At 57.0% G+C, this 18,379-nt stretch overlaps 1 protein-coding gene across 4 annotated transcripts in view; it reads right to left on the reverse strand.

Moving 5' to 3' along the window:
* Window positions 1-1,520: 1,520 nt before the first annotated feature.
* Window positions 1,521-18,379, reverse strand: part of THSD4 (thrombospondin type 1 domain containing 4) — a 399,410-nt gene continuing 382,551 nt past the window's right edge. For all 4 annotated transcript variants that reach the window (XM_070054744.1, XM_070054745.1, XM_070054747.1 and 1 more), the window contains 3 exons: window positions 13,488-13,667; window positions 12,569-12,713; window positions 1,521-5,007 (listed from right to left, as the gene is read on the reverse strand). In XM_070054744.1, coding sequence (XP_069910845.1) covers window positions 4,865-5,007; window positions 12,569-12,713; window positions 13,488-13,667 — 468 coding nt within the window. In that variant the 3' untranslated portion in view covers window positions 1,521-4,864. The remainder of the gene's footprint in view (window positions 5,008-12,568; window positions 12,714-13,487; window positions 13,668-18,379) is intronic.

An 18,379-nucleotide genomic window follows, 5' to 3' on the forward strand; every position in this document is an offset into this window, starting at 1 on the left:
GAGCTGAGCTGAACAGAAGCCAGGGGCCAGGATCCAGGAGCTTCTTCTGGGTTCATGTTCTGGCTGCTCCACTTCTGATCCAGCTCTCTGCTGTGGCCTGGGAAAGCAGTAGAAGATGGCCCAAGTCCTCGGGCCCCTGCACCATGTGGGAGACCTGGAAGAAGCTCCTAGACCCTGGCTTTGGTCTGGCCCAACTCCGGACCTTGCAGCCATTAGGGGAATGAATCACAGATGAAAGATCTCTGTCTCTCCTCCTGTCTCTTCAACTCTGCCTTTCAAGTAAATAAAACAAATAAATCTTTAAAAAAAAATGAAAGGACAAGCCAGGCAGAACAGGAAGTGTTACCAAAAGCAAAGACAGACATTTCAAGGAGAGTATGAGCTGAGTTTGGCAATAAGGAAAACTCTACCCACCTTTTCGGAGAGTCCTAAGAGGCCAAAGCTGAGTCAGGAGTGTTTTGGGAGACTGAAACGCTACCCACTTCCAGAACAGATGGGTAATTTAGACTTGACAGCACCAAGGTGCTGCCAGAGGCACCCACACCCCGATCAGAACCTGTGGGTGCCAGTCTGGCTCCACTGCCAATTTGCTTCCTGCTGGTGACACCTGGGAGGCGGCAGAGGACGGCTGAGTACCTGGGGCCCTGCCACCCAGGTGGGAGACTTGAATGGAGCCCTGACCCCTGGCTTTGGGCTGGCCCAAATGGAGAATGAACCAGTGGGTTGAAGATCTCTGCATCTCTCCCTTCTTTTCAAGTCCATTATCAACTTGAATACGTAAAGGTTTAAAATTGAACTGCAAGTTCTACTTATCTCTTATGGCTGTCTGCTGTGAGCTCTCGGAGCACCTGCACAACTGGTTAAAGACTAAGTGCAGTCGGGGAGTGACCACGCCAAGGACCACTGCACTGCACTTGGGAATGGTGAAAACCATGACCTTTATAGGCCAACAACTGAGAGATTAACTGGGGACTTGATTTTGCAGGCGTGTGTGGGAGGGACAGGAAGTGGCAGCTGAGCCTAAGACATTGCTGGGAGCTACAGATGAGATGCTGCACAGGACCAAGTCACAGCCCACAGGTGCTGCACCAGACCTCTCAGCGAGAACGACTGAGGGGGCACCAGGAACTGGCCCCTATCTCCCGTTACCCTGCCCCAAGATGTCGAGAGATTCCGTCCACTTTGTTGTTAAAATCAGCCACCCCAGCCCAGCAGAGTGGGCCCTGGATCCGTGTGCCCATGGCGACCACCTGGAGAAAGGCTGAAGAAACACACACATGGGATGTGTGGCGTGGTCCTGGGGGCACACGTGCGCACACACACACACCACCCGTGTCTTCTCTCAGCTGCTGGGGCAGTTCCAGTCCAAGGTCAAGGTCCAGGCCCACTCACAGCGTGCACACCCTGTCCTCACAGTGCCCAACAACCCACATGGCACCCACAGCTACCAGAGTCCCATAGCCCCTGGCCCGAGCAGCCGGGCAACCAGCAACACAGGCCAGGCCACAGCCAGCAGAAGGTACCGACAAAGCCAGTCTTTTGGCGCATTTATTGCATTTTTACAATAATACAAATAAATTAGTCATACACAAAAATAGTTGCCACTTTAAACTGCCGAGAAGAGCCAGGCTGCCTTTTACCCATACACCGCAGCGCCTGCCCTGCAGCTCCTCGGACACCAGTGAATGTACCACGGCAAAGGAGACGCGGGTCAGTGGGCAGCTCAGGATCTTGCCGTGTGGCTACACGGCGCACGCTGGCGCTGGCTTAGCGGGAGCCGGCGATCCGTGTGCGTGTGGGTCGTGGATGGAAATAAATACTTTACAGTCAACATATTCTAAAGGATAGAACTATTTTTGTGTAGCGACTCGTTCTGTAGATAGAGCCCAGATTACAATTTCTATAAACACCTTGTATTTACACAGCACAATAAGTTATCACAGCGCCCAGGCAGGCGGCACTGGGCGGCTCTCTTCTCACGGGGTGAAGGGCTGTGGCTGATGTTTCCAGCCCCTTGGTGCACCATGCAAGCCCCCCGCCCCCCATCACCCTCAGAACAGAGCTCAGGATGCAGACAGCACACAAGGCACCGGAGGCCGGCTACGCTCTGCCTCCCCCTGGTGGACAACCCCAACAGGCCACCCATGACCCCAACCTGCTGGGGAGGGGCCCCGCACTGGGTGTGACGAGGCTGGATGGGAGCGGGAACTTGGAGCTGGCGACAGGAACTCAGTGGCATCTTCAAGATGACTTCAAAACGCTCATGGAAAAATGGAGCTGGGTATATACTGATTGCCAAATACTTTTTGCCCAAAAATAGCCTCATTCTTTAACCCCATTTTCTCATGCATGTTTGGACAGAACCTCCCGTCTGACTCCTAGCGGAGGTGTTTTGCACAGCGAGGGCCACACTGGCCGACCTCTGCGAGGGTGTCACAGGTGCCTTTGCCTGTTAGAGGCAAGCCCCGTTTCCTGTCACTACCCCTATGCCCATCTCTACCACACTGGGACACCTCTGTTCCCACTCTAATGTGTTAGGCTGCATTATTGGAAAAATGGACAGCAGCTGGGGAAGCTGCCAGGTTCCTGTCCCTGCCCCACAGCAACAAGTCAGTGCAGCCGCATCGCTCCTCTCACCCTCCCAAGGCCACACTTCTGCAAGGGAAGGAGCCACGCAGACTAAGCAGGCGATCCACACCCAAGGAAGGAACGGGAACCTGCAGAGCCCCCGCCAGAGAAGACAGGCACAGGACGGTGAGCCAAGGCCCGTCCCGTGTGGCTCCTGCGGGGGGACGGGAGGGGGGCGCACCTGCATCTGCTCCTGCACCAGCTTGTGTGCTGCGGGTATGGGATGCCCCTAGCGCTCAGGCTACCCCTTCCTGGCACGGAGCCCTGGCAGTCAGTCCTGGGTGTGAGCGGGTGAATGGAACGCACATGGCTGTAAGAGGCACAGTTTCCTCTGGCAATCGAGAGAATTAAAAACCCAAGCCATTCTTGGTTGGAGCTTTGCTGATTTTTGTGAGGAAAAACACACCAGCTTTAATTTAAAACTCAGCAGGGACTCAGGCGCTCCAGTACATGGTGGGTGGGGGAGGAGTACGGAAACCGTGAGATTCCACCTCCGAAGCACAGGCAGGCCGAGATCGCAGGGAGAGAGCAGATGGCGGTGATGGGAGGGGGTGGGCAGGACACGTGCCTGCTAAGGCGGGAGAAGAAATGCAGCCGTGCCCCACGCTAGGAGAGCCCTTGCTGGGACACCCAGACCCTGGCCGAAGGCGCTGTGCCGGAAGAAAGGCAATGAGCTGCTGACCTAGGAAACGAAGAGGTCCGCAAACTCTACTCGGCAGAGCAGTAAAACCCCTGCTCCAGAGGTCGGGAACCTCTGGGGACGAGCAAGCGCCAAGGGCAGCCCATGGACCCGCCCTCCACATGCACAGGACTGCCGTTTCCTGCTCCTGACACTCACGGGAGGGGCACGGTCCCAGAGCAGAACCAGCAGGTGATACTCAGGGCCCACCCGGGTCACGGCGGCTCTGGGGGACAGGACCCGCAGCCACCCAGGCCCCAGCCAAACAGCAGAGACGGCCGGGAACCTCTCGAAGTTCAGCCAGAGCCAGCCGTTTCCTCTTCTCCCCACCCACGCTGCCTGTTCCCCATCCTAGACAGAACGCCACACAGCCCTCCATCCCCCTCGCGACTGACGTGTTCAGTGAGATCTGAGAGTGGCCACGCGCAGGACAAACTCCCCGAGATGGCTGGGGAGGGGGAGGTGGAAGGAGCCCTGCTGGTCTCCTTCAGCTATCAGCTGAGTCTGGGTGGCATGCATGCACAGGGAGGGAGCGCCCGGGCTCTCCAGAAGAGAAGGCCAAGTTCAGCAGCCAGGCCCGGGACTCAGGATGCCTCGGAAGGCAGACGGCTGCCTCTGCCACAGCTGGGTAGGCAGGGGGCTCCTGGCCTGGGGTGGGCTCCAGAGGGAAATCCAGAAACCAAACCAAAAAGACAGGGACAGGGACGGACAGGGGTGGAGGGCCAAGGTCCAGCCTGTTCCGTGGTGGAGTTCAAGGCTGAGGACGGAGCTGAAGGCACCTGCAGACACACCTGGGCCTTGACCTGTGACCTGAGGAAGGCATTCAAAGGCCTGGGCTTTGTCTGTGGGAGGGGCATTTTGCAGGTTTCTGAACGCACACCTGCAGCCTCGGGGCAGGCCCTGGAGAGGAGTGGGAGGAGGGCACCAGTGTTCACCTTGGCGGGGGGCACCACTGAACGGGTGACTCCACCTGACAGGGCAATACCTGAGTTGGGCCTCAGTTTCCTGGTCAGTAAGATGGGGTGATTATCTGTGCCTGCTCCCATTCTGGGAGCTGTGAGTGGCTCAAGGGCTACTCTCTGAGGCACCTACTCAACACTGAAGCGTGGGGTCAACACGAGCTGCTTGCGTCTCAAGGCAGAAAGACAGCGCAACGCCCTGGCACGGCGGGGCACAGCCGGGCTGAAGTGCAGAGGGAAGCGGGCAACGAGGCCGAGCAGGGCGGGCTCTGGACAAGCACCGCCTCCTCCCACCTGCAGGGGTGCTGAAGACCAGGAGCGTGGGTGAGGCATGACCTGGCCCTTCTGCCAGCTCAGGAAGTGCCGGGATGGGGTCTGGGCGAGAGTGGCGGGCGCGTCCCTCTGCATGGTTTTCCGAGAGCATCATGGGCTGGTCCAGGCCCAAAGGCAGGGAGGGGTTGACAGAGCACAGGGTGGACACCGCAGGGACCGTGGTGGCTTAGAGCATGCTGCGCACAGGCTCCTGGGGGCCCTATGCATGCTTCACTGAGGACAAGGTGGCGCCAGAGCTGGCCGTCAGGGCTCTGGGCCAGCGGGGTCATCTGCTCCCCAGGACGCCGGCCTGCCGCTGGGCCCCGCGGGTGCAGGAGGCGCAGCAGGCGGTCTCGTAGTAGCTGTAGACGCAGAGGCGTGCCTGCACCACCACGTTGCAGTTGTAGTACTGGTCCTTGCAGTTCTCATCTGCAGCAAGAGAGCAGAGCCGAGCCTGAGCACGCTGGCCGCCACCGGCCGGCAGAGGGGAGCCAGCCGTGCCTGGGGCGGCCGTCTCCTCCCCGCCTCCGGCGCCTCATCACCGCTGTCTTGGGTGGGAGCTTGCCAACAGTGCGCCCCTTTCCTAAACATCACAATGGAATTAGGCACCAAGGGGCCTCATGGAGAAGCAGAATGAAGGTAATTTTACCTTGTGCAAAAAACCCTTCACACACCTGTTCCATGGCCTCCCTGAAGACCACGGACAATATTTTAATGAACTGTGTCCAATGGTCAGCGCCAGGAAGAAACATGGAAGACACAGGCACAGGGCCCGGCTGGTTACCTCCAAACATTCTGCCTACTTTGGTGGTAGTGAAGCTCAGAAATGAGAGCCACGCATTGCAAACACTCCCCAGCAGGCTGCTCGATGTTGAACTTGAGCGATTCTGTCGAGCTGCATGCAAGCCCTAGGCAACTCTTCTCCCCTCCTCCTAGAATCCCCGTGTCAGCCCATTTACTGATCCACTTTTTTTTTTTTTTTTTTTTTTTTGACAGGCAGAGTGGACAGTGAGAGAGAGAGACAGAGAGAAAGGTCTTCCTTTTTGCCGTTGGTTCACCCTCCAATGGCCGCCGCACCGCGCTGATCCGATGGCAGGAGCCAGGTGCTTCTCCTGGTCTCCCATGGGGTGCAGGGCCCAAGCACTTGGGCCATCCTCCACTGCACTCCCTGGCCACAGCAGAGAGCTGGCCTGGAAGAGGGGCAACCGGGACAGAATCCGGCGCCCCGACTGGGACTAGAACCCCGTGTGCCGCAGACGCTGAAGTCACTGCCTCTCTGTGGAGCGGAAGCCCCTTCCGTCTGCTTTGTTTTTTGCTGGTCTAGTGAGTGAGAAATGACTTCCAGGTGAGGGCCAATGTGTCATCATACAAGATACTTTACAGATCATGGAAAACTGAATGAAAAGGTAAGCACGTTTTGGTGCAAAAAATCCTGAAATCCACACACAATCTTTTCATAACATGCTTTTCCCACCAGCTTTTTGAAGACTCTTGTATGTAATTTGCCATTTAAGGGGCTGGCACTGGGGTGTGGCGAGGTAAGCTGACATCTGCAGCACCAGCGTCCTGTATGGGCGCCGGCTTGAGTCCTGGCTCTCCCTTCCAATCCAGCTTTGTAAGGTGCCTGGGAAAGCAGTGGAAGATGGCTCGAGTCACTGGGCCCCTGCACCCATGGGGGAGACTTGGAAGAAGCTCCTGACTTCTGGCTTTGGACTGGCCCAGCTCGAACCATGGCAGCCGTCTGGGGAGTGAACCAGTAGATGGAAGATCTTTCTCCTTCTCTCCCTCTGTCTTTCACATAAATAAAAAGTACACCTTTAAATTCCTCATATAAAGGATCTGATCCCCTGTTGTGTGTGCAGCAAACACCTTCCCCAAACCTGTGATTTTCTTATCACGTTCTTTATGTCACGGTTTGATAAACAGGGATTTTATATTTTAACAATTGCCATCATAACATTTTTCTTCCTAGTTTGAGATTCTTGTTTAAGAAATCCTTTCCTACTCTGAAATAAAAAACAAATGTCCTTATATTCTCTGTACAAGCTTTAAAGTTCCTCTTCACATTTACTTCCTTGGCCCACCAGGCATGGGTGCATGTGCGTGACACGAGCGAGAGATTCGGGTTTACCGGGCTTATTTTCATTTCTCCTCTTCTGATACACAATTTGGGTGGTCATTTATCTCACGGCTCATTCCCACAGGTTCCCAACGCTGCCGATGGCTCACTGTGTCCATCTATTCCTGCGCCAGTGTTGTCTGTGGAGGTAAGTCCTCAACATCACCGTGGACAGGGCGGGAATGCGGCCCAGCACGTGGGGCACCTGCACTTGACACCAGAGTGCCTGGGCCGAGTCCCGCCTCTACTTCCAATTCCAGCTTCCTGCTAATGCTCGCCCTAGAGGCAGCAGGTCACAGCTCAAGTACTTGGGCCCCTGCCACCACATGGAGACCCGAATAAGAGTTGCAGGCTGCCGGCTTTGGCCTGGTCGGGCTAAACCTTGGCTGTCACAGGTACTTGGGCCGTGAACTAGAGGATGCGGGGTCTCTCCTCTTGAAGTAACACCGTGAGAGTAGCAACTCCATTTTAGCACCCAGCGTTCCCTCTTGAGAAGGCACTGCACACTGCGAGACTCTGGCCTGAAACAATGACCTGACAGCACACCGCATCCCACGGGGCAGAGCAGAAACTCCCTCCCATGATCGCTCACGCGTAAAAACAGGCTGGGGCCGGCACTGCGGCACAACAGGCAAAGCCACCGCCTGCAGTGCCGGCATCCCATGTGGGCACTGGTTCAAATCCTGGCTGCTCCACTTCCAATCCAGCTCTCTGCTAAGGCCCGGGAAAGCAGTAGAAGATGGCTCAAGTCCTTGGGCCCCTGCACCTGCGTGGGAGACCTGGAAGAAGCTCCTGGCTCCAGGCTTCGGATCGGCACAGCTCCAGCCAATTGTAGCCATCTGGGGAGTGAACCAGCGGATGGAAGACCTCTTTGTCTCCACCTCTCTAACTCTTTCAAATAAATAAAATAAATCTTAAAAAAAAAAAAAAAAAAGGTAGACTTAAAAAAAATGACAGGCTGCACCTGGATTAATGAGTGTAATTTGTCTATGTCCCACATATGATTTAGGCCAATACCTGGATTAATGTCAAGATTATAATCGGAATTGTTAAGATTGCAATTTGTGTTGTCAAGATTGTAACTGATATTAGTTTCACATAAGCTTTAGGTTAAGGTTGTCAAGATTATAACTGATACTAGTTTTTGCATAGGCCTTAGGTCAGTGTGACCCTAGTAACCATATCTTTGCCCCAATATTGTGGTTTTTGCCTACATAAACTTTGTTGCTTTGGACGTTGGGGGTGGGGAGATCTTTAGGCCATGAGCCACCCTCCACCGCCGGCAATCAAGGACTCCAACGTTTCCAGTGTGTGGTGCTCCCCCGTCAGCACTCGCTCAGGCACATCACTCTGTCCCTCTGTTCAAATGCTCTGCCTTCGAGTAGAGGAGAACACATAAATAACCGCTGGGACAATGTGGGGAGCAACTCGGACTAGACTAAGTTACTGGACTTAAGACTTATTCTATGCATCTGCTCTCCCACAATATGGCGCTGGGAGAGGAGTAAACAGCTTCTACACAGCTGCCTCCAGTTCAACCAATAAGCAGCAGGACCTGTTCCTGATTGGAGGAGAGCAGCGTACTCGGCGTGTGGGTAGCAGAGTTGGGATTGGTGGAAGAGGACTATAAAGGAGGAGAGAGACAACATGCACCAGGAACATCTACCTGAAGGAACACCTGTGCAGCCCCCGAGAGAGCCGGCCGGCGGTGTGCCGCTCCCCCGCGGAAGTGGGGAAAGTGGCAGGGGGCCTGCCCCTCCACGGAGGTGGAAGGACGGTAGCCAACCTGGAAAGAACCAGCAGCAAACCCGGGGAGGGCCGAGCAGACAAAAGAACAGCGCAGGGTCCTGTGTCGTTCCTCCACGAAGAGGGGGAGCGACAGGCCAAGAGAACCGCCTTGGCTGTTCCTGGCTCTTCGCTTGGGCTTCTCTCTCTAAACTTCACAGTCCGATTTTCCCATAAAAACTGTCTGGATTCTGACGGACATGGCTGGAACAGAGCTCAATCGTGGAAAGGGCTGACAGTGTAGCCCTCAGCCACCGGCTCAGAAATACGTTTCACTGCATCCAATCGCAGCCTGCTGCCAGCGGCCATCCTGGCACGGCCTTCTCATTCCACCACATTTCCCCTTTTCCGTTAATTTTTGAACAAGGGGAGGCATGATTCTTGGCTATACCATTGTTGACCCCGTTTCCATGTGGTCTCCGTACGCGGCTGTGCCTGTCTTAGGTTGTCCCCCAGGGGATCTTACCCGTCATTGACTAACCAGCACTCAAAACAGGAGACCACAGGAGTGCTTGCTCAGATGGGGTAGGAATGAGGAACACACCACATGTGTTCTGTCCTAAGCACTGCCTTACCGTTAATCAGTCATTTCCAAGTTACAAGAAATTATCTGATTCACTGTCTTGCTTCTATCTGAGCCCTGGTCTTTGTACACGTGTGGCTTCTGCTCGTTTCTGAAAGCACCTGTTACTGAGTGGGGATCACCCTCGTACCCTGACACCACAAACGCGCTAGAAAAGATTACACCAAGTTGCAAGCTGGAACTTGCCCTGTCCCTGACTGCCAACAGTGCACATCTCATTTTGAAAAAGCCTGCCAAGCTTATAAAGAAAATGGAACTCTGGTTATTTTTAATTTTGCATTTCTGGTACTTTTAGGCACAGCATTTCCTGAGCTTGTGCTGTTAGGTTTGCTCCTCTCACTTTTTTCAAAGAGAAAGATTTATTTATTTGAAATCTAGGGTTACAGAGGGAGATACAGAGAGGGAGAGAAGTCAGGGGAGGAGGGAGAGCTTCTGCCTGTTAGTTCACTCCCCAAATGGCTGCAATATCAAAGGCCAAGCCAGGACAAAGCCAGGAGCCACATCCAGGTTTCTATGTAGGTGCAGGGGCCCAAGGACTTGGGCCACTTTGCTGCCTTGCCAGTACATTAGCAGGGAGCCGGACCGGAAGTGGAGCAGCCGAGACTTGAACGGCCACTCACATGGGATGCTGCCATCACACACGGCGGCTTAACTTGCTATGCCATAATGTCAGCCCTGTCACCGCTTATCTTTTGTAAAACTGATCCCTTCTTCAAAAAATTTTCTGAGTGTGGCCGGCGCCGCGGCTCACTAGGCTAATCCTCCGCCTAGTGGCGCTGGCACACCGGGTTCTAGTCCGGGTCGGGGCGCCGGATTCTGTCCTGGTTGCCCCTCTTCCAGGCCAGCTCTCTGCTGTGGCCAGGGAGTGCAGTGGAGGATGGCCCAAGTGCTTGGGCCCTGCACCCCATGGGAGACCAGGAGAAGCACCTGGCTCCTGCCATCGGATCAGCGTGGCGCGCGGGCCACAGCGCGCCGGCCATTGGAGGGTGAACCAACGGCAAAGGAAGACCTTTCTCTCTCTCTCTCCCACTGTCCACTCTGCCTGTCAAAAAAAAAAAAATTTTTTTTTTCTGAGTGGGTAATGTATACATTAGGAATCTAACTATCACCTACACCAATGACATCTGATTCTAAGTTATCAATTCTAAGGTGATCAGCAGTGACTCTTCGGGATAAAATCAGTGCTAACGATCTGAGCAGATTCCAAAAGGCGGATGCGGCATGCGTTTCTTGTGCGCTCACACAGCGCCTCCTTCTCCAGTGCCGCCATCCACACACACAGCTGAGCCTTCTTTCCCAACCCCGTGGGATGCACCTGTGCTTTCCTGACCCTGGCGTGGGGCCTGAGCGCGCTCAGAACTTCCGCTCCCGTGTGCGACTCTGAGAGCCCTATGAAGGGAGGCCGGGGCTCTGCTCACACCTTCCACTGCGTTACTCCTGTGCCTTCCCTTCTTGCCTTCACTGGATTTCACTGGACTGGAAGAAAAACAGTGTTCTCCCCCTTGAAAAGACACCAAAGACAAACACAGATGACGGAAACCGAGGGCTGAGGGCACCTGCACCGCATCCGTGAGTGAGAACCCCTGGCACGTGTGCCCGCGTGAGCTGGGACTGAAGCCGGCGTGCAGCCCAGGGAGCTGGCGGCTCTGACCATCCTGGTTGTCCACAAGCATCTCCACCTGCAGGTTTCTTTGCAGTGCTGCGCTGCGATGTGCCTCTGCAGAGTCTAAGTAACGGTCTGTGATCCGAATCTGAATGAGGTTTCAGCGACCGGGAATGAGCCCTTCTGTGGCGTCAAGACTGCCGTGGGCCTGTCTCAGCGTCTGCCCCTCGGCCTCCGTCTCGCACTGACTGTTAACACATCCTCCTATGTGCTTCACGCATCTCTCGGAGGTCTTCGCTTTTCTCTTCCTCTCTCCTTCCTTCTTTCCCACCCCAGTCTTGGTATGCTCAAAGGGCAGAGGCTATGATGTTCTCACACCCAGCAGCAGGCATCGGGCTTCTGGGGCTGGGTTATAGGGAACTTCAAACACTTCTGTGGAAAACTGAATTAGAAGTTTATATTTGGGGCAAAAAACTTTTTTCAATCCATGCCGCTTTCCACAATACACGTTTTCCACGGACACCCTGAAGACTCCTTGGGTACCTTCTCCGCCATTTCTGCTGTGTGTCTTCCAAGCAGGAGCCTTCCTCCACTCACGCTGTAGGTAGCACAGCGGGAAATGCTGAAGGCCTTGCTTTCTTTTTTAAGGGTCTGTGCTTGTCTCACGACAACAGAAGCCTCTGCCTTCCCACCTAACTTTCCACCTTTATCAGCGCTGCCATACCTTGCACACACGAGTCCGTTTCAGTATTCCGTGACTCTGCCAGCGCCCTCCCAGCTCAGTGTCTGTGCTTATCACTGGCTCAGAGACACGGGAAGGCCAGGCCCTCAGCACTCTGCCCCCACTGCAGAACAGCATGCCATCTCCCCAGCCTGCTGGTCCCTGGCTCCACGCCCACGCTCTCCCGTGCCGGAGCAGGGTTCCTTCTCTCCACTTCTCATCTGCTGCTTTTCTGCGTGTCTCCTGTGCTCCTAATTTTCTGCCTACAGAGCTGACATTTCTAGCTTGCTCTTGAGCAGGGCTGCCTCTGCACTGTTTGCTGCAACTGCTGGTTTACAAAGCCCCTGGGAGTGGCACCATCTTGCGGTGAGGGAGAGGGACCTAAAACCTTCAGTTTGGCCTACTCAGGGTGGAATCTGCATGGGGTGCCTACTAATAGGGGATCTGTCTGCTCTGATGCACTGCCACGGTGAATAAACAGGTGCTGTGCGAATGAGATGGAGCCTAACCAACAGGCTCAGAACATCAGTCTTCACAGACGGCCCTGACGGAGCCTGGCCACCATCCTGAGCAGCCCTGAGGTGGGCCTGGGCACCCAGCGTGCTTGGAGATGCAGCTCCACACCCTGCACCTCCCGCTGCTGCCACGGCTGCCGCCGTGGCCCGTCCTCGTGACCTGCAGCCCACTAGGGGTCTCGCCCCCCGCCACTCACCAGTGCCTTCCGCCAGGGAGCAGGCTGAATTGCAGGCTCATGTGCCCGCTGGTTAGGACGCCCCCTCGTCCAGTGTCTGCCCCAGTTCTTGGCTTTTCCCGCTGGCCTTTCTCTGCCAGCTGCTGCTCGGGTCACAGCTGACCCTCCCATGGCCCCGCTGACATCAGCTTGAATCTGCAGTTAAAAGCTGGGACGGTGCACTTCCGCCTCGGGGCGGCAGCACCCACCTGCCAGCACCACCATCCTCCTGGACTCACAGTGGAGTCTCTGGACGCGTGGCCAGGGTACCGCCGGTGCCACGGGCAGTCTCCCTCAACTGTGAAGCTTGCCATTCCAGGAGGACTCTGTCCCCGATAGCCACGACGACACTCAAGGTCACAGAGAGCCCTGGATGGACTCCCGAAACGGAACTCCAGCAGAGCGTAAGGAAGTGGAGTATTTTCTCCGAGAGAGAGAGTCCCACTTACCAACTTCAGGGACGCAGTCCTGGGGGTTACAGGTCTCTCTCTCTTCTGGTTTCAACTGAGGGTCGCAGCGGTCGCTCAGGGTCATGTTGTCCGACAGGCACCGCACTTCCCGGACCCGAAAGCCACCCTGGCAGCTCTTGGAGCACTGGGCGGGAACAAGGCAGCGAGTCAGCCTTCCACGCGGGGCTTCTGCTCAGCACCCCCGGAGGGGCGGAACACCGCCCGAGCACCCGGCATCAGCGCTCACTGCCTGCCACCTCTGCCCTTCCCACAGCGCTCCGCGGGGGAGCCAGTCTGGCCATCACGGCACAACATGCAGAGTATCTCGCAGCCCCTGAAGACAAGGGCTCTGGGAACTACAAGGCCACTCGTCACGCCTAAGATTCGCTACAGCCCCTCCCGCTGCCGCACAGCCACTCAGCTCCCCGCGTTCTTCACGGCTCGTGAATCTCACAGGCCTCTGAGCACGCCGAGGGCTCCCTCCCAGGGCGCTCGCTGTCCCGGGACCTGCAGCAGCCTGGCAAGTCACTCTGCCTTTAAATAAGTACACCCTTAACATGCAAACGCCTCGGTCAGGATGAAGCCTAGAAAACCCAGCATTTCCTCATTCTTTTTTTTTTTTTTTTGTTTAATCTGCAAGGCAGAGAGAGACCCAGACACATCTTCCACCCACAACAGCCGGGGCAGAGCCAGGCTGAAGCCAGGAGCCTGGGAAGCCACCCGGGTCTCCCGCACGGGCGGCAGGGCCCAAGCACTTGTGCCTCCCAGCGTGCACAGCGGCCGGAGCCGGGGCTCGAACCCAGGCACTGCGAGTCGGGCTGCGGGTGTCCTAAGGGGGCCGCAGCTGCTGTGACCCACAGCGCTGGCCGAGTCCAAGCCCGAGGCCTCCCCCGCGGCCCCAGGGCGGGCGCACACTCACCACGCTCCACTCGGTGCTGAACCACGTGGCGCCACACGGCTTGAGGTGGCAGGCCTGCCGGCTCGCGGGCCGCTCCAGGAAGGAGCACGCGAAGGGCTCCAGCACCTCGAAGCTGCCCACGTTCTTCCTCACGCAGATGACCTCCCTCTGCTGCGTCCCCGGGCCGCACTCCACCGAGCACTGAACCAGGCGGGAGGGAAGCCGCGTCACGGAGGACTGCCAGGCTGGCGGCGCTGCGCATGCGCGTGCGCGCTGACGTCACAGCCTCTTCCGGTCGTTCCGGGGAGACCCCCGAGGGGACCGGAAGCGGGGACCGGAAGCAGGGACCCACGGCCCCCAGGACCCAGGGAGTTGGGACGCTGCTCGCCCGTCCCCTCACCCGCCACGGGACACGCTCGCCAGCCACCTCTCCAGAGTCTCAGCACCGCCATGCTGGTGTCAGCCGCTGGTCCCTGGAGCGGGTGGGGGCAGGGCAGTGCCCCTAACGCACGCGCCCCTGTGGATGGAGGCGCTGTTACGGTGCCCCGAGCGCACAGAGCTGGGAAGCAGAACCCAGACGGGGGTCCCCTCCCCTGCGAAGCAGCAGGAACGGGGGCCCTGGCGCCCAGCCTCTGTTTCCAAGCTTGGGTTGAGACCTGCCGGCTCCTGTGACCCACTTAGCGCCACAGCTGCGGCTGCCATTAACCCCTCTGCCAGGCCGGTCGACGTCAGTCCCTGGAGGAAAGAGGAGCTGTTTTCCCCCAGGGAGGATGCGGCTTCTCATAACGTGACACCGACAGGCACATCACTCTATGTTAGACACTTGAGTGTTATCCCCAGAATAAAAACAGGACTTATAACTTCCAAAATGTTGGAGGGAAGAATGGGCTCGAGAAGGCCTGACCGGGGCAGCGCGCAATGGGACGCTGGCATCAGGTATCAGAGAGCCTGGGGTGGTTCCAGGCTCAGCCTGCTTCCAGACCCTGGGAGAGGACGGAGTCCCTGCCACCAAACTGGAGATCCAGGCTGAGTGCTGGGCTCTTGGTTTTAGCCTGGCCAAGCTCTAAGAGTTGTAGGCATTTGGGACGTAAAGATAGAAGCTCTTTCTCTCTTTTTGCTATTCAAATAAAATGAAAATAAATAAAAATTAAAGACAAAGAAGAAAACCTGATCAATGTGAGTGTGTGGAACAAAGAGGAAAGAACCAAGAACACAAAACGAGATGTCAAGGGGAAGTTGGAATACATAAGTGATGACAATAAATGTCAACGATTAAAATTTGACCCCTAAAAAACAGATTTGTTGGTCGAGTAAAAATAAGACAAAATAGTGCTGCATAGTAAAGACTTAAAACCGGGAAGTTTGAGAAAGAAGTCGACAGATAAACCATGTGTTGAAAATCAATGAGAAGTCAGATGGAGTAAGCAAATCACAGATGGAGGAGAGCACAGAGAACGAGAGGTGACAGTGTGGTGAGAAAGTTGTCCCATGCAGTCACGCGTGTTTCTGCCCCTGGAGAGTTGGCTCTGTGGGCCAGAGATACAAGCTGGGATGAGACTGACAGTGTTGGAGAGAATCAGGTGCAGACCCACAGGTCTGACAGCTGGAGACACTGAAGATCCCAGTCTACGACAAGCGAGGGACAAGGAGAACCAGAACTGACAGAGAAGGAGGCACCGTCCCGGGCCCTGGCTCGGGGGTGAGGACCTGGTGGCCCCGCCTCCAGAGAGACCCCCAGGCCTGACACACTTCTGGTCAGGTCCAGGGGGCTGGGAAGAGCAACAAGCAAAGGCCTCCCTTTCTTGGAGGACTCGGAAAGACCCAAAGTCAGAAACTCCCTTGTCTCGGCCTCTCCCTGGACGCAGGGGTCCCTCTCCTGGGAGGGCTTTCTCTGAAGCCTGACTGTGGCCATGGTCAGCCCCTGAGCTCACACCTTCCCGGGGAAGCTCTTCCTTTAAACCCGCAAGAAAAGTCCCAGGGGATGCACCCTGCTTGGCTTAGCTTGGGCCCTGTGTCTACCCCCTGGGTCACGTGTCCACCCCCTGGGTCACGTGTCCACCCCTGGGCTACATATCCCTCCCTGGAGGAGTCCCTGTGACCAGGCCTGTGGGGTGTTGATGGTGCCAGCTCCAATTCAAATGTGCTTGGAAGGGACCCTTACTTTCACATTCTGATACCTGCTAACGTTGAAGACTTCAAGCAGGCCATATTTCATTGTCTTGGGGGAAACATCGAATTCCTGGGCTGGGAGTGCTAGTGGGCTCTAGCATCCAGACGCAAACCCTGCCCACGCTGTTATGCCCTGGCCATCTCAGACGGCAATGAGACCTGTGGGGAGCAACTCGGACTAGACTAAGTTACTGGACTTAAGACTTATTCTATGCATCTGCTCTCCCACAATATGGCGCTGGGAGAGGAGTAAACAGCTTCTATGCAGCTGCCTCTCACCAACTTGACAAGCTGCAGGAGCTGATCTTGCTCCTGATTGGAGGAGAGCAGCGTACTCGGCGTGTGGGTAGCAGAGTTGGGATTGGTGGAAGAGGGCTATAAAGGAGGAGAGAGACAACATGCACCAGGAACATCCGGATAACATCTGAGCAGCCCCCGAGAGAGCCTGCCGGCGGTGTGCCGCTCCTCCGCGAAAGTGGGGAAAGTGGCAGGGGGAGCCGCCCTTCCACGGAGGTGGAAGGATCGGCAGCCAACCCGGGAAGGACCAGCAGCAAACCCGGGGAGGGCCGAGCAGACAAAAGAACAGCGCAGGGTCTAGTGTCGTTCCTCCGCGAATGGGGGAGCGACAGAGACCCTTGTTTCTAAACCTAGCAGACACAGACGCTCACGGTCTCGGAGCGCTCGGTTCCTGAGCTTGCTTGGGAAGGGGGCAGCCGACCCCAGTACAGCAGCCAGATGACTCTCCACGGGTGGCAGCCACACTGGCCTGAAGGCATGGGTGCTCCCCACAGTGGCTCCAGGGATCCGGGTGCAGTGCCACCCAGGGCTCTCCTGTCTGTTTTTCGTGGATATTTGTGTAATCTCTGTCCCATGTGCAGTGTCCCATGTGCAGCCACCTCCAAGTTCTGTTGGGGGTTTAGGCCCTAAGCACTTTGCTACCAATATGAGACTAAAACAAAAAAAAAAGGGGGTCAGGTTCAAAGTTACCCACCTAAGATCCTGTGACTTGGGCACTCTTGCCTGGGCTTGGGAGTTCAGCCCCCCTGGGGGCAGGGCACAGCCTGGCACCTGGTGACCCTGGTCTTCAGCTGGGAACTCTGAGACCCCTGAGCTCTGAGGTGGGTGGGGCTGGGGCCTCCCCTGCCTGCACTCCTCAAGCCCCTGCAGATGCCCCCAGCTCCCCACTCCCCAGTCGGGCCTGGGGTCTCCCTGGAGTCAGGCACGGCCACTTTATGAAGTGCACGCACTTTCACGGTGCTCCTCATGCCCCAGGCGTGGGGGGGCAGCCTCTAGGGGCAGATCCCAGGCGGTGGCCAGCTGGGTGCCCAGTCACCCTGGGTCATGCTGTGTGTGGCCTCACAGACCCGGGGAGAAGGGAGCTGCAGTTTATGGAGTCCCTGCTCCCCGCCGGGCCCTGGCGAGCCCCTGGCACACAGCCCGGGAAGCTGCGACGGTCACACTCGGGAGAGGGAGCAGGCTGGGGAGACTGAGCACCCGCCCAGGCCGGAGAACCCAGGAAAGGCTGGGATCCGTCACCACAGGGGAGGCTTTGCTGCTCACAGTGGCACGGGCAGGACTCGCACCCTCCCTGCAGTGCTGTGCGCGACAGGTGGTGTGAACCTAACAAAAAACCAGCTTTATGCTGCGGACATGAAATCCCCGGGGCTCACACCCTTCCTCTTCCCCCGGCCACCTGCTCGCTCCCTGCTGCGGCTCCGCTCTCTCTGAGGCAGGATGGACCCCAGACAGCTCTGCTGGAGACGCCTGTGCCTCTGCTCGTTACTTGCGTGGACTACCCGGGAGGAAGGCGACTGGGTGAAGGCAGATGAGAACTTTCAACGGCCCCAGATGTGGCCAAATGGCTGTGCTGAGGGCTTGCATCTACGTACAAGGCAGCCTGTTCTTTTCGCAGTCTGTTTTTAAAGCTACGCGAAAGGAAGAAAATTCTGTATGGGGCCGAGGTCCTGACTGCCTGTGCCAGGATCAGCAGCCGCAAAGTCCCAGGCGGCCCCGGGACCCGAGGCCGTGAGGACCACATGGCATACCGAGGTGCTGGGTGGGGCAGGCGGCGGGCACAGGTTCTCCCGCGTGCTCTTAAAGGCATCCACTGGAGCAGCGCGGACAGAACTAGCGGGCCAGCCGAGCAGCTCCGCCCAGGTATTCGGCCTCATCTGCTCTTCAAGCAGGGCGTGTGTCTGCACACAGAGTTTGTACCCAGGAGAGCACACTGCAGTCACGGCTGGCGCGTTTCACGTGGGCCACACAGCTCTGCCTGGCGTGTTTCCTGTGGGCCACACAGCTCTGCCTGGCGTGTTTCCTGTGGGTCACACAGCTCCGCCTGGCGTGTTTCATGTGTGCCACACAGCTCCGCCTGGCGTGTTTCCTGTGGGTCACACAGCTCTGGCGTGTTTCCTGTGGGCCACACAGCTCCGCCTGGTGTGTTTCATGTGGGCCACTGCAGTCACGGCTGGCGTCTTTCCTGTGTGCCACACAGCTCTGCCTGGCGCGTTTCCTGTGGGTCACACAGCTCCGCCTGGCGCGTTTCCTGTGGGTCACACAGCTCCGCCTGGCGCGTTTCCTGTGGGTCACACAGCTCTGCCTGGCGTGTTTCCTGTGTGCCACACAGCTCTGCCTGGCGTGTTTCCTGTGTGCCACACAGCTCTGCCTGGCGTGTTTCCTGTGGGCCACACAGCTCTGCCTGGTGTGTTTCCTGTGGGCCACACAGCTCTGCCTGGCGTGTTTCC

This window comes from Oryctolagus cuniculus, chromosome 12 (genome assembly GCF_964237555.1).
Source record: "Oryctolagus cuniculus chromosome 12, mOryCun1.1, whole genome shotgun sequence".
Taxonomy (NCBI): Eukaryota; Metazoa; Chordata; class Mammalia; order Lagomorpha; family Leporidae; genus Oryctolagus; species Oryctolagus cuniculus.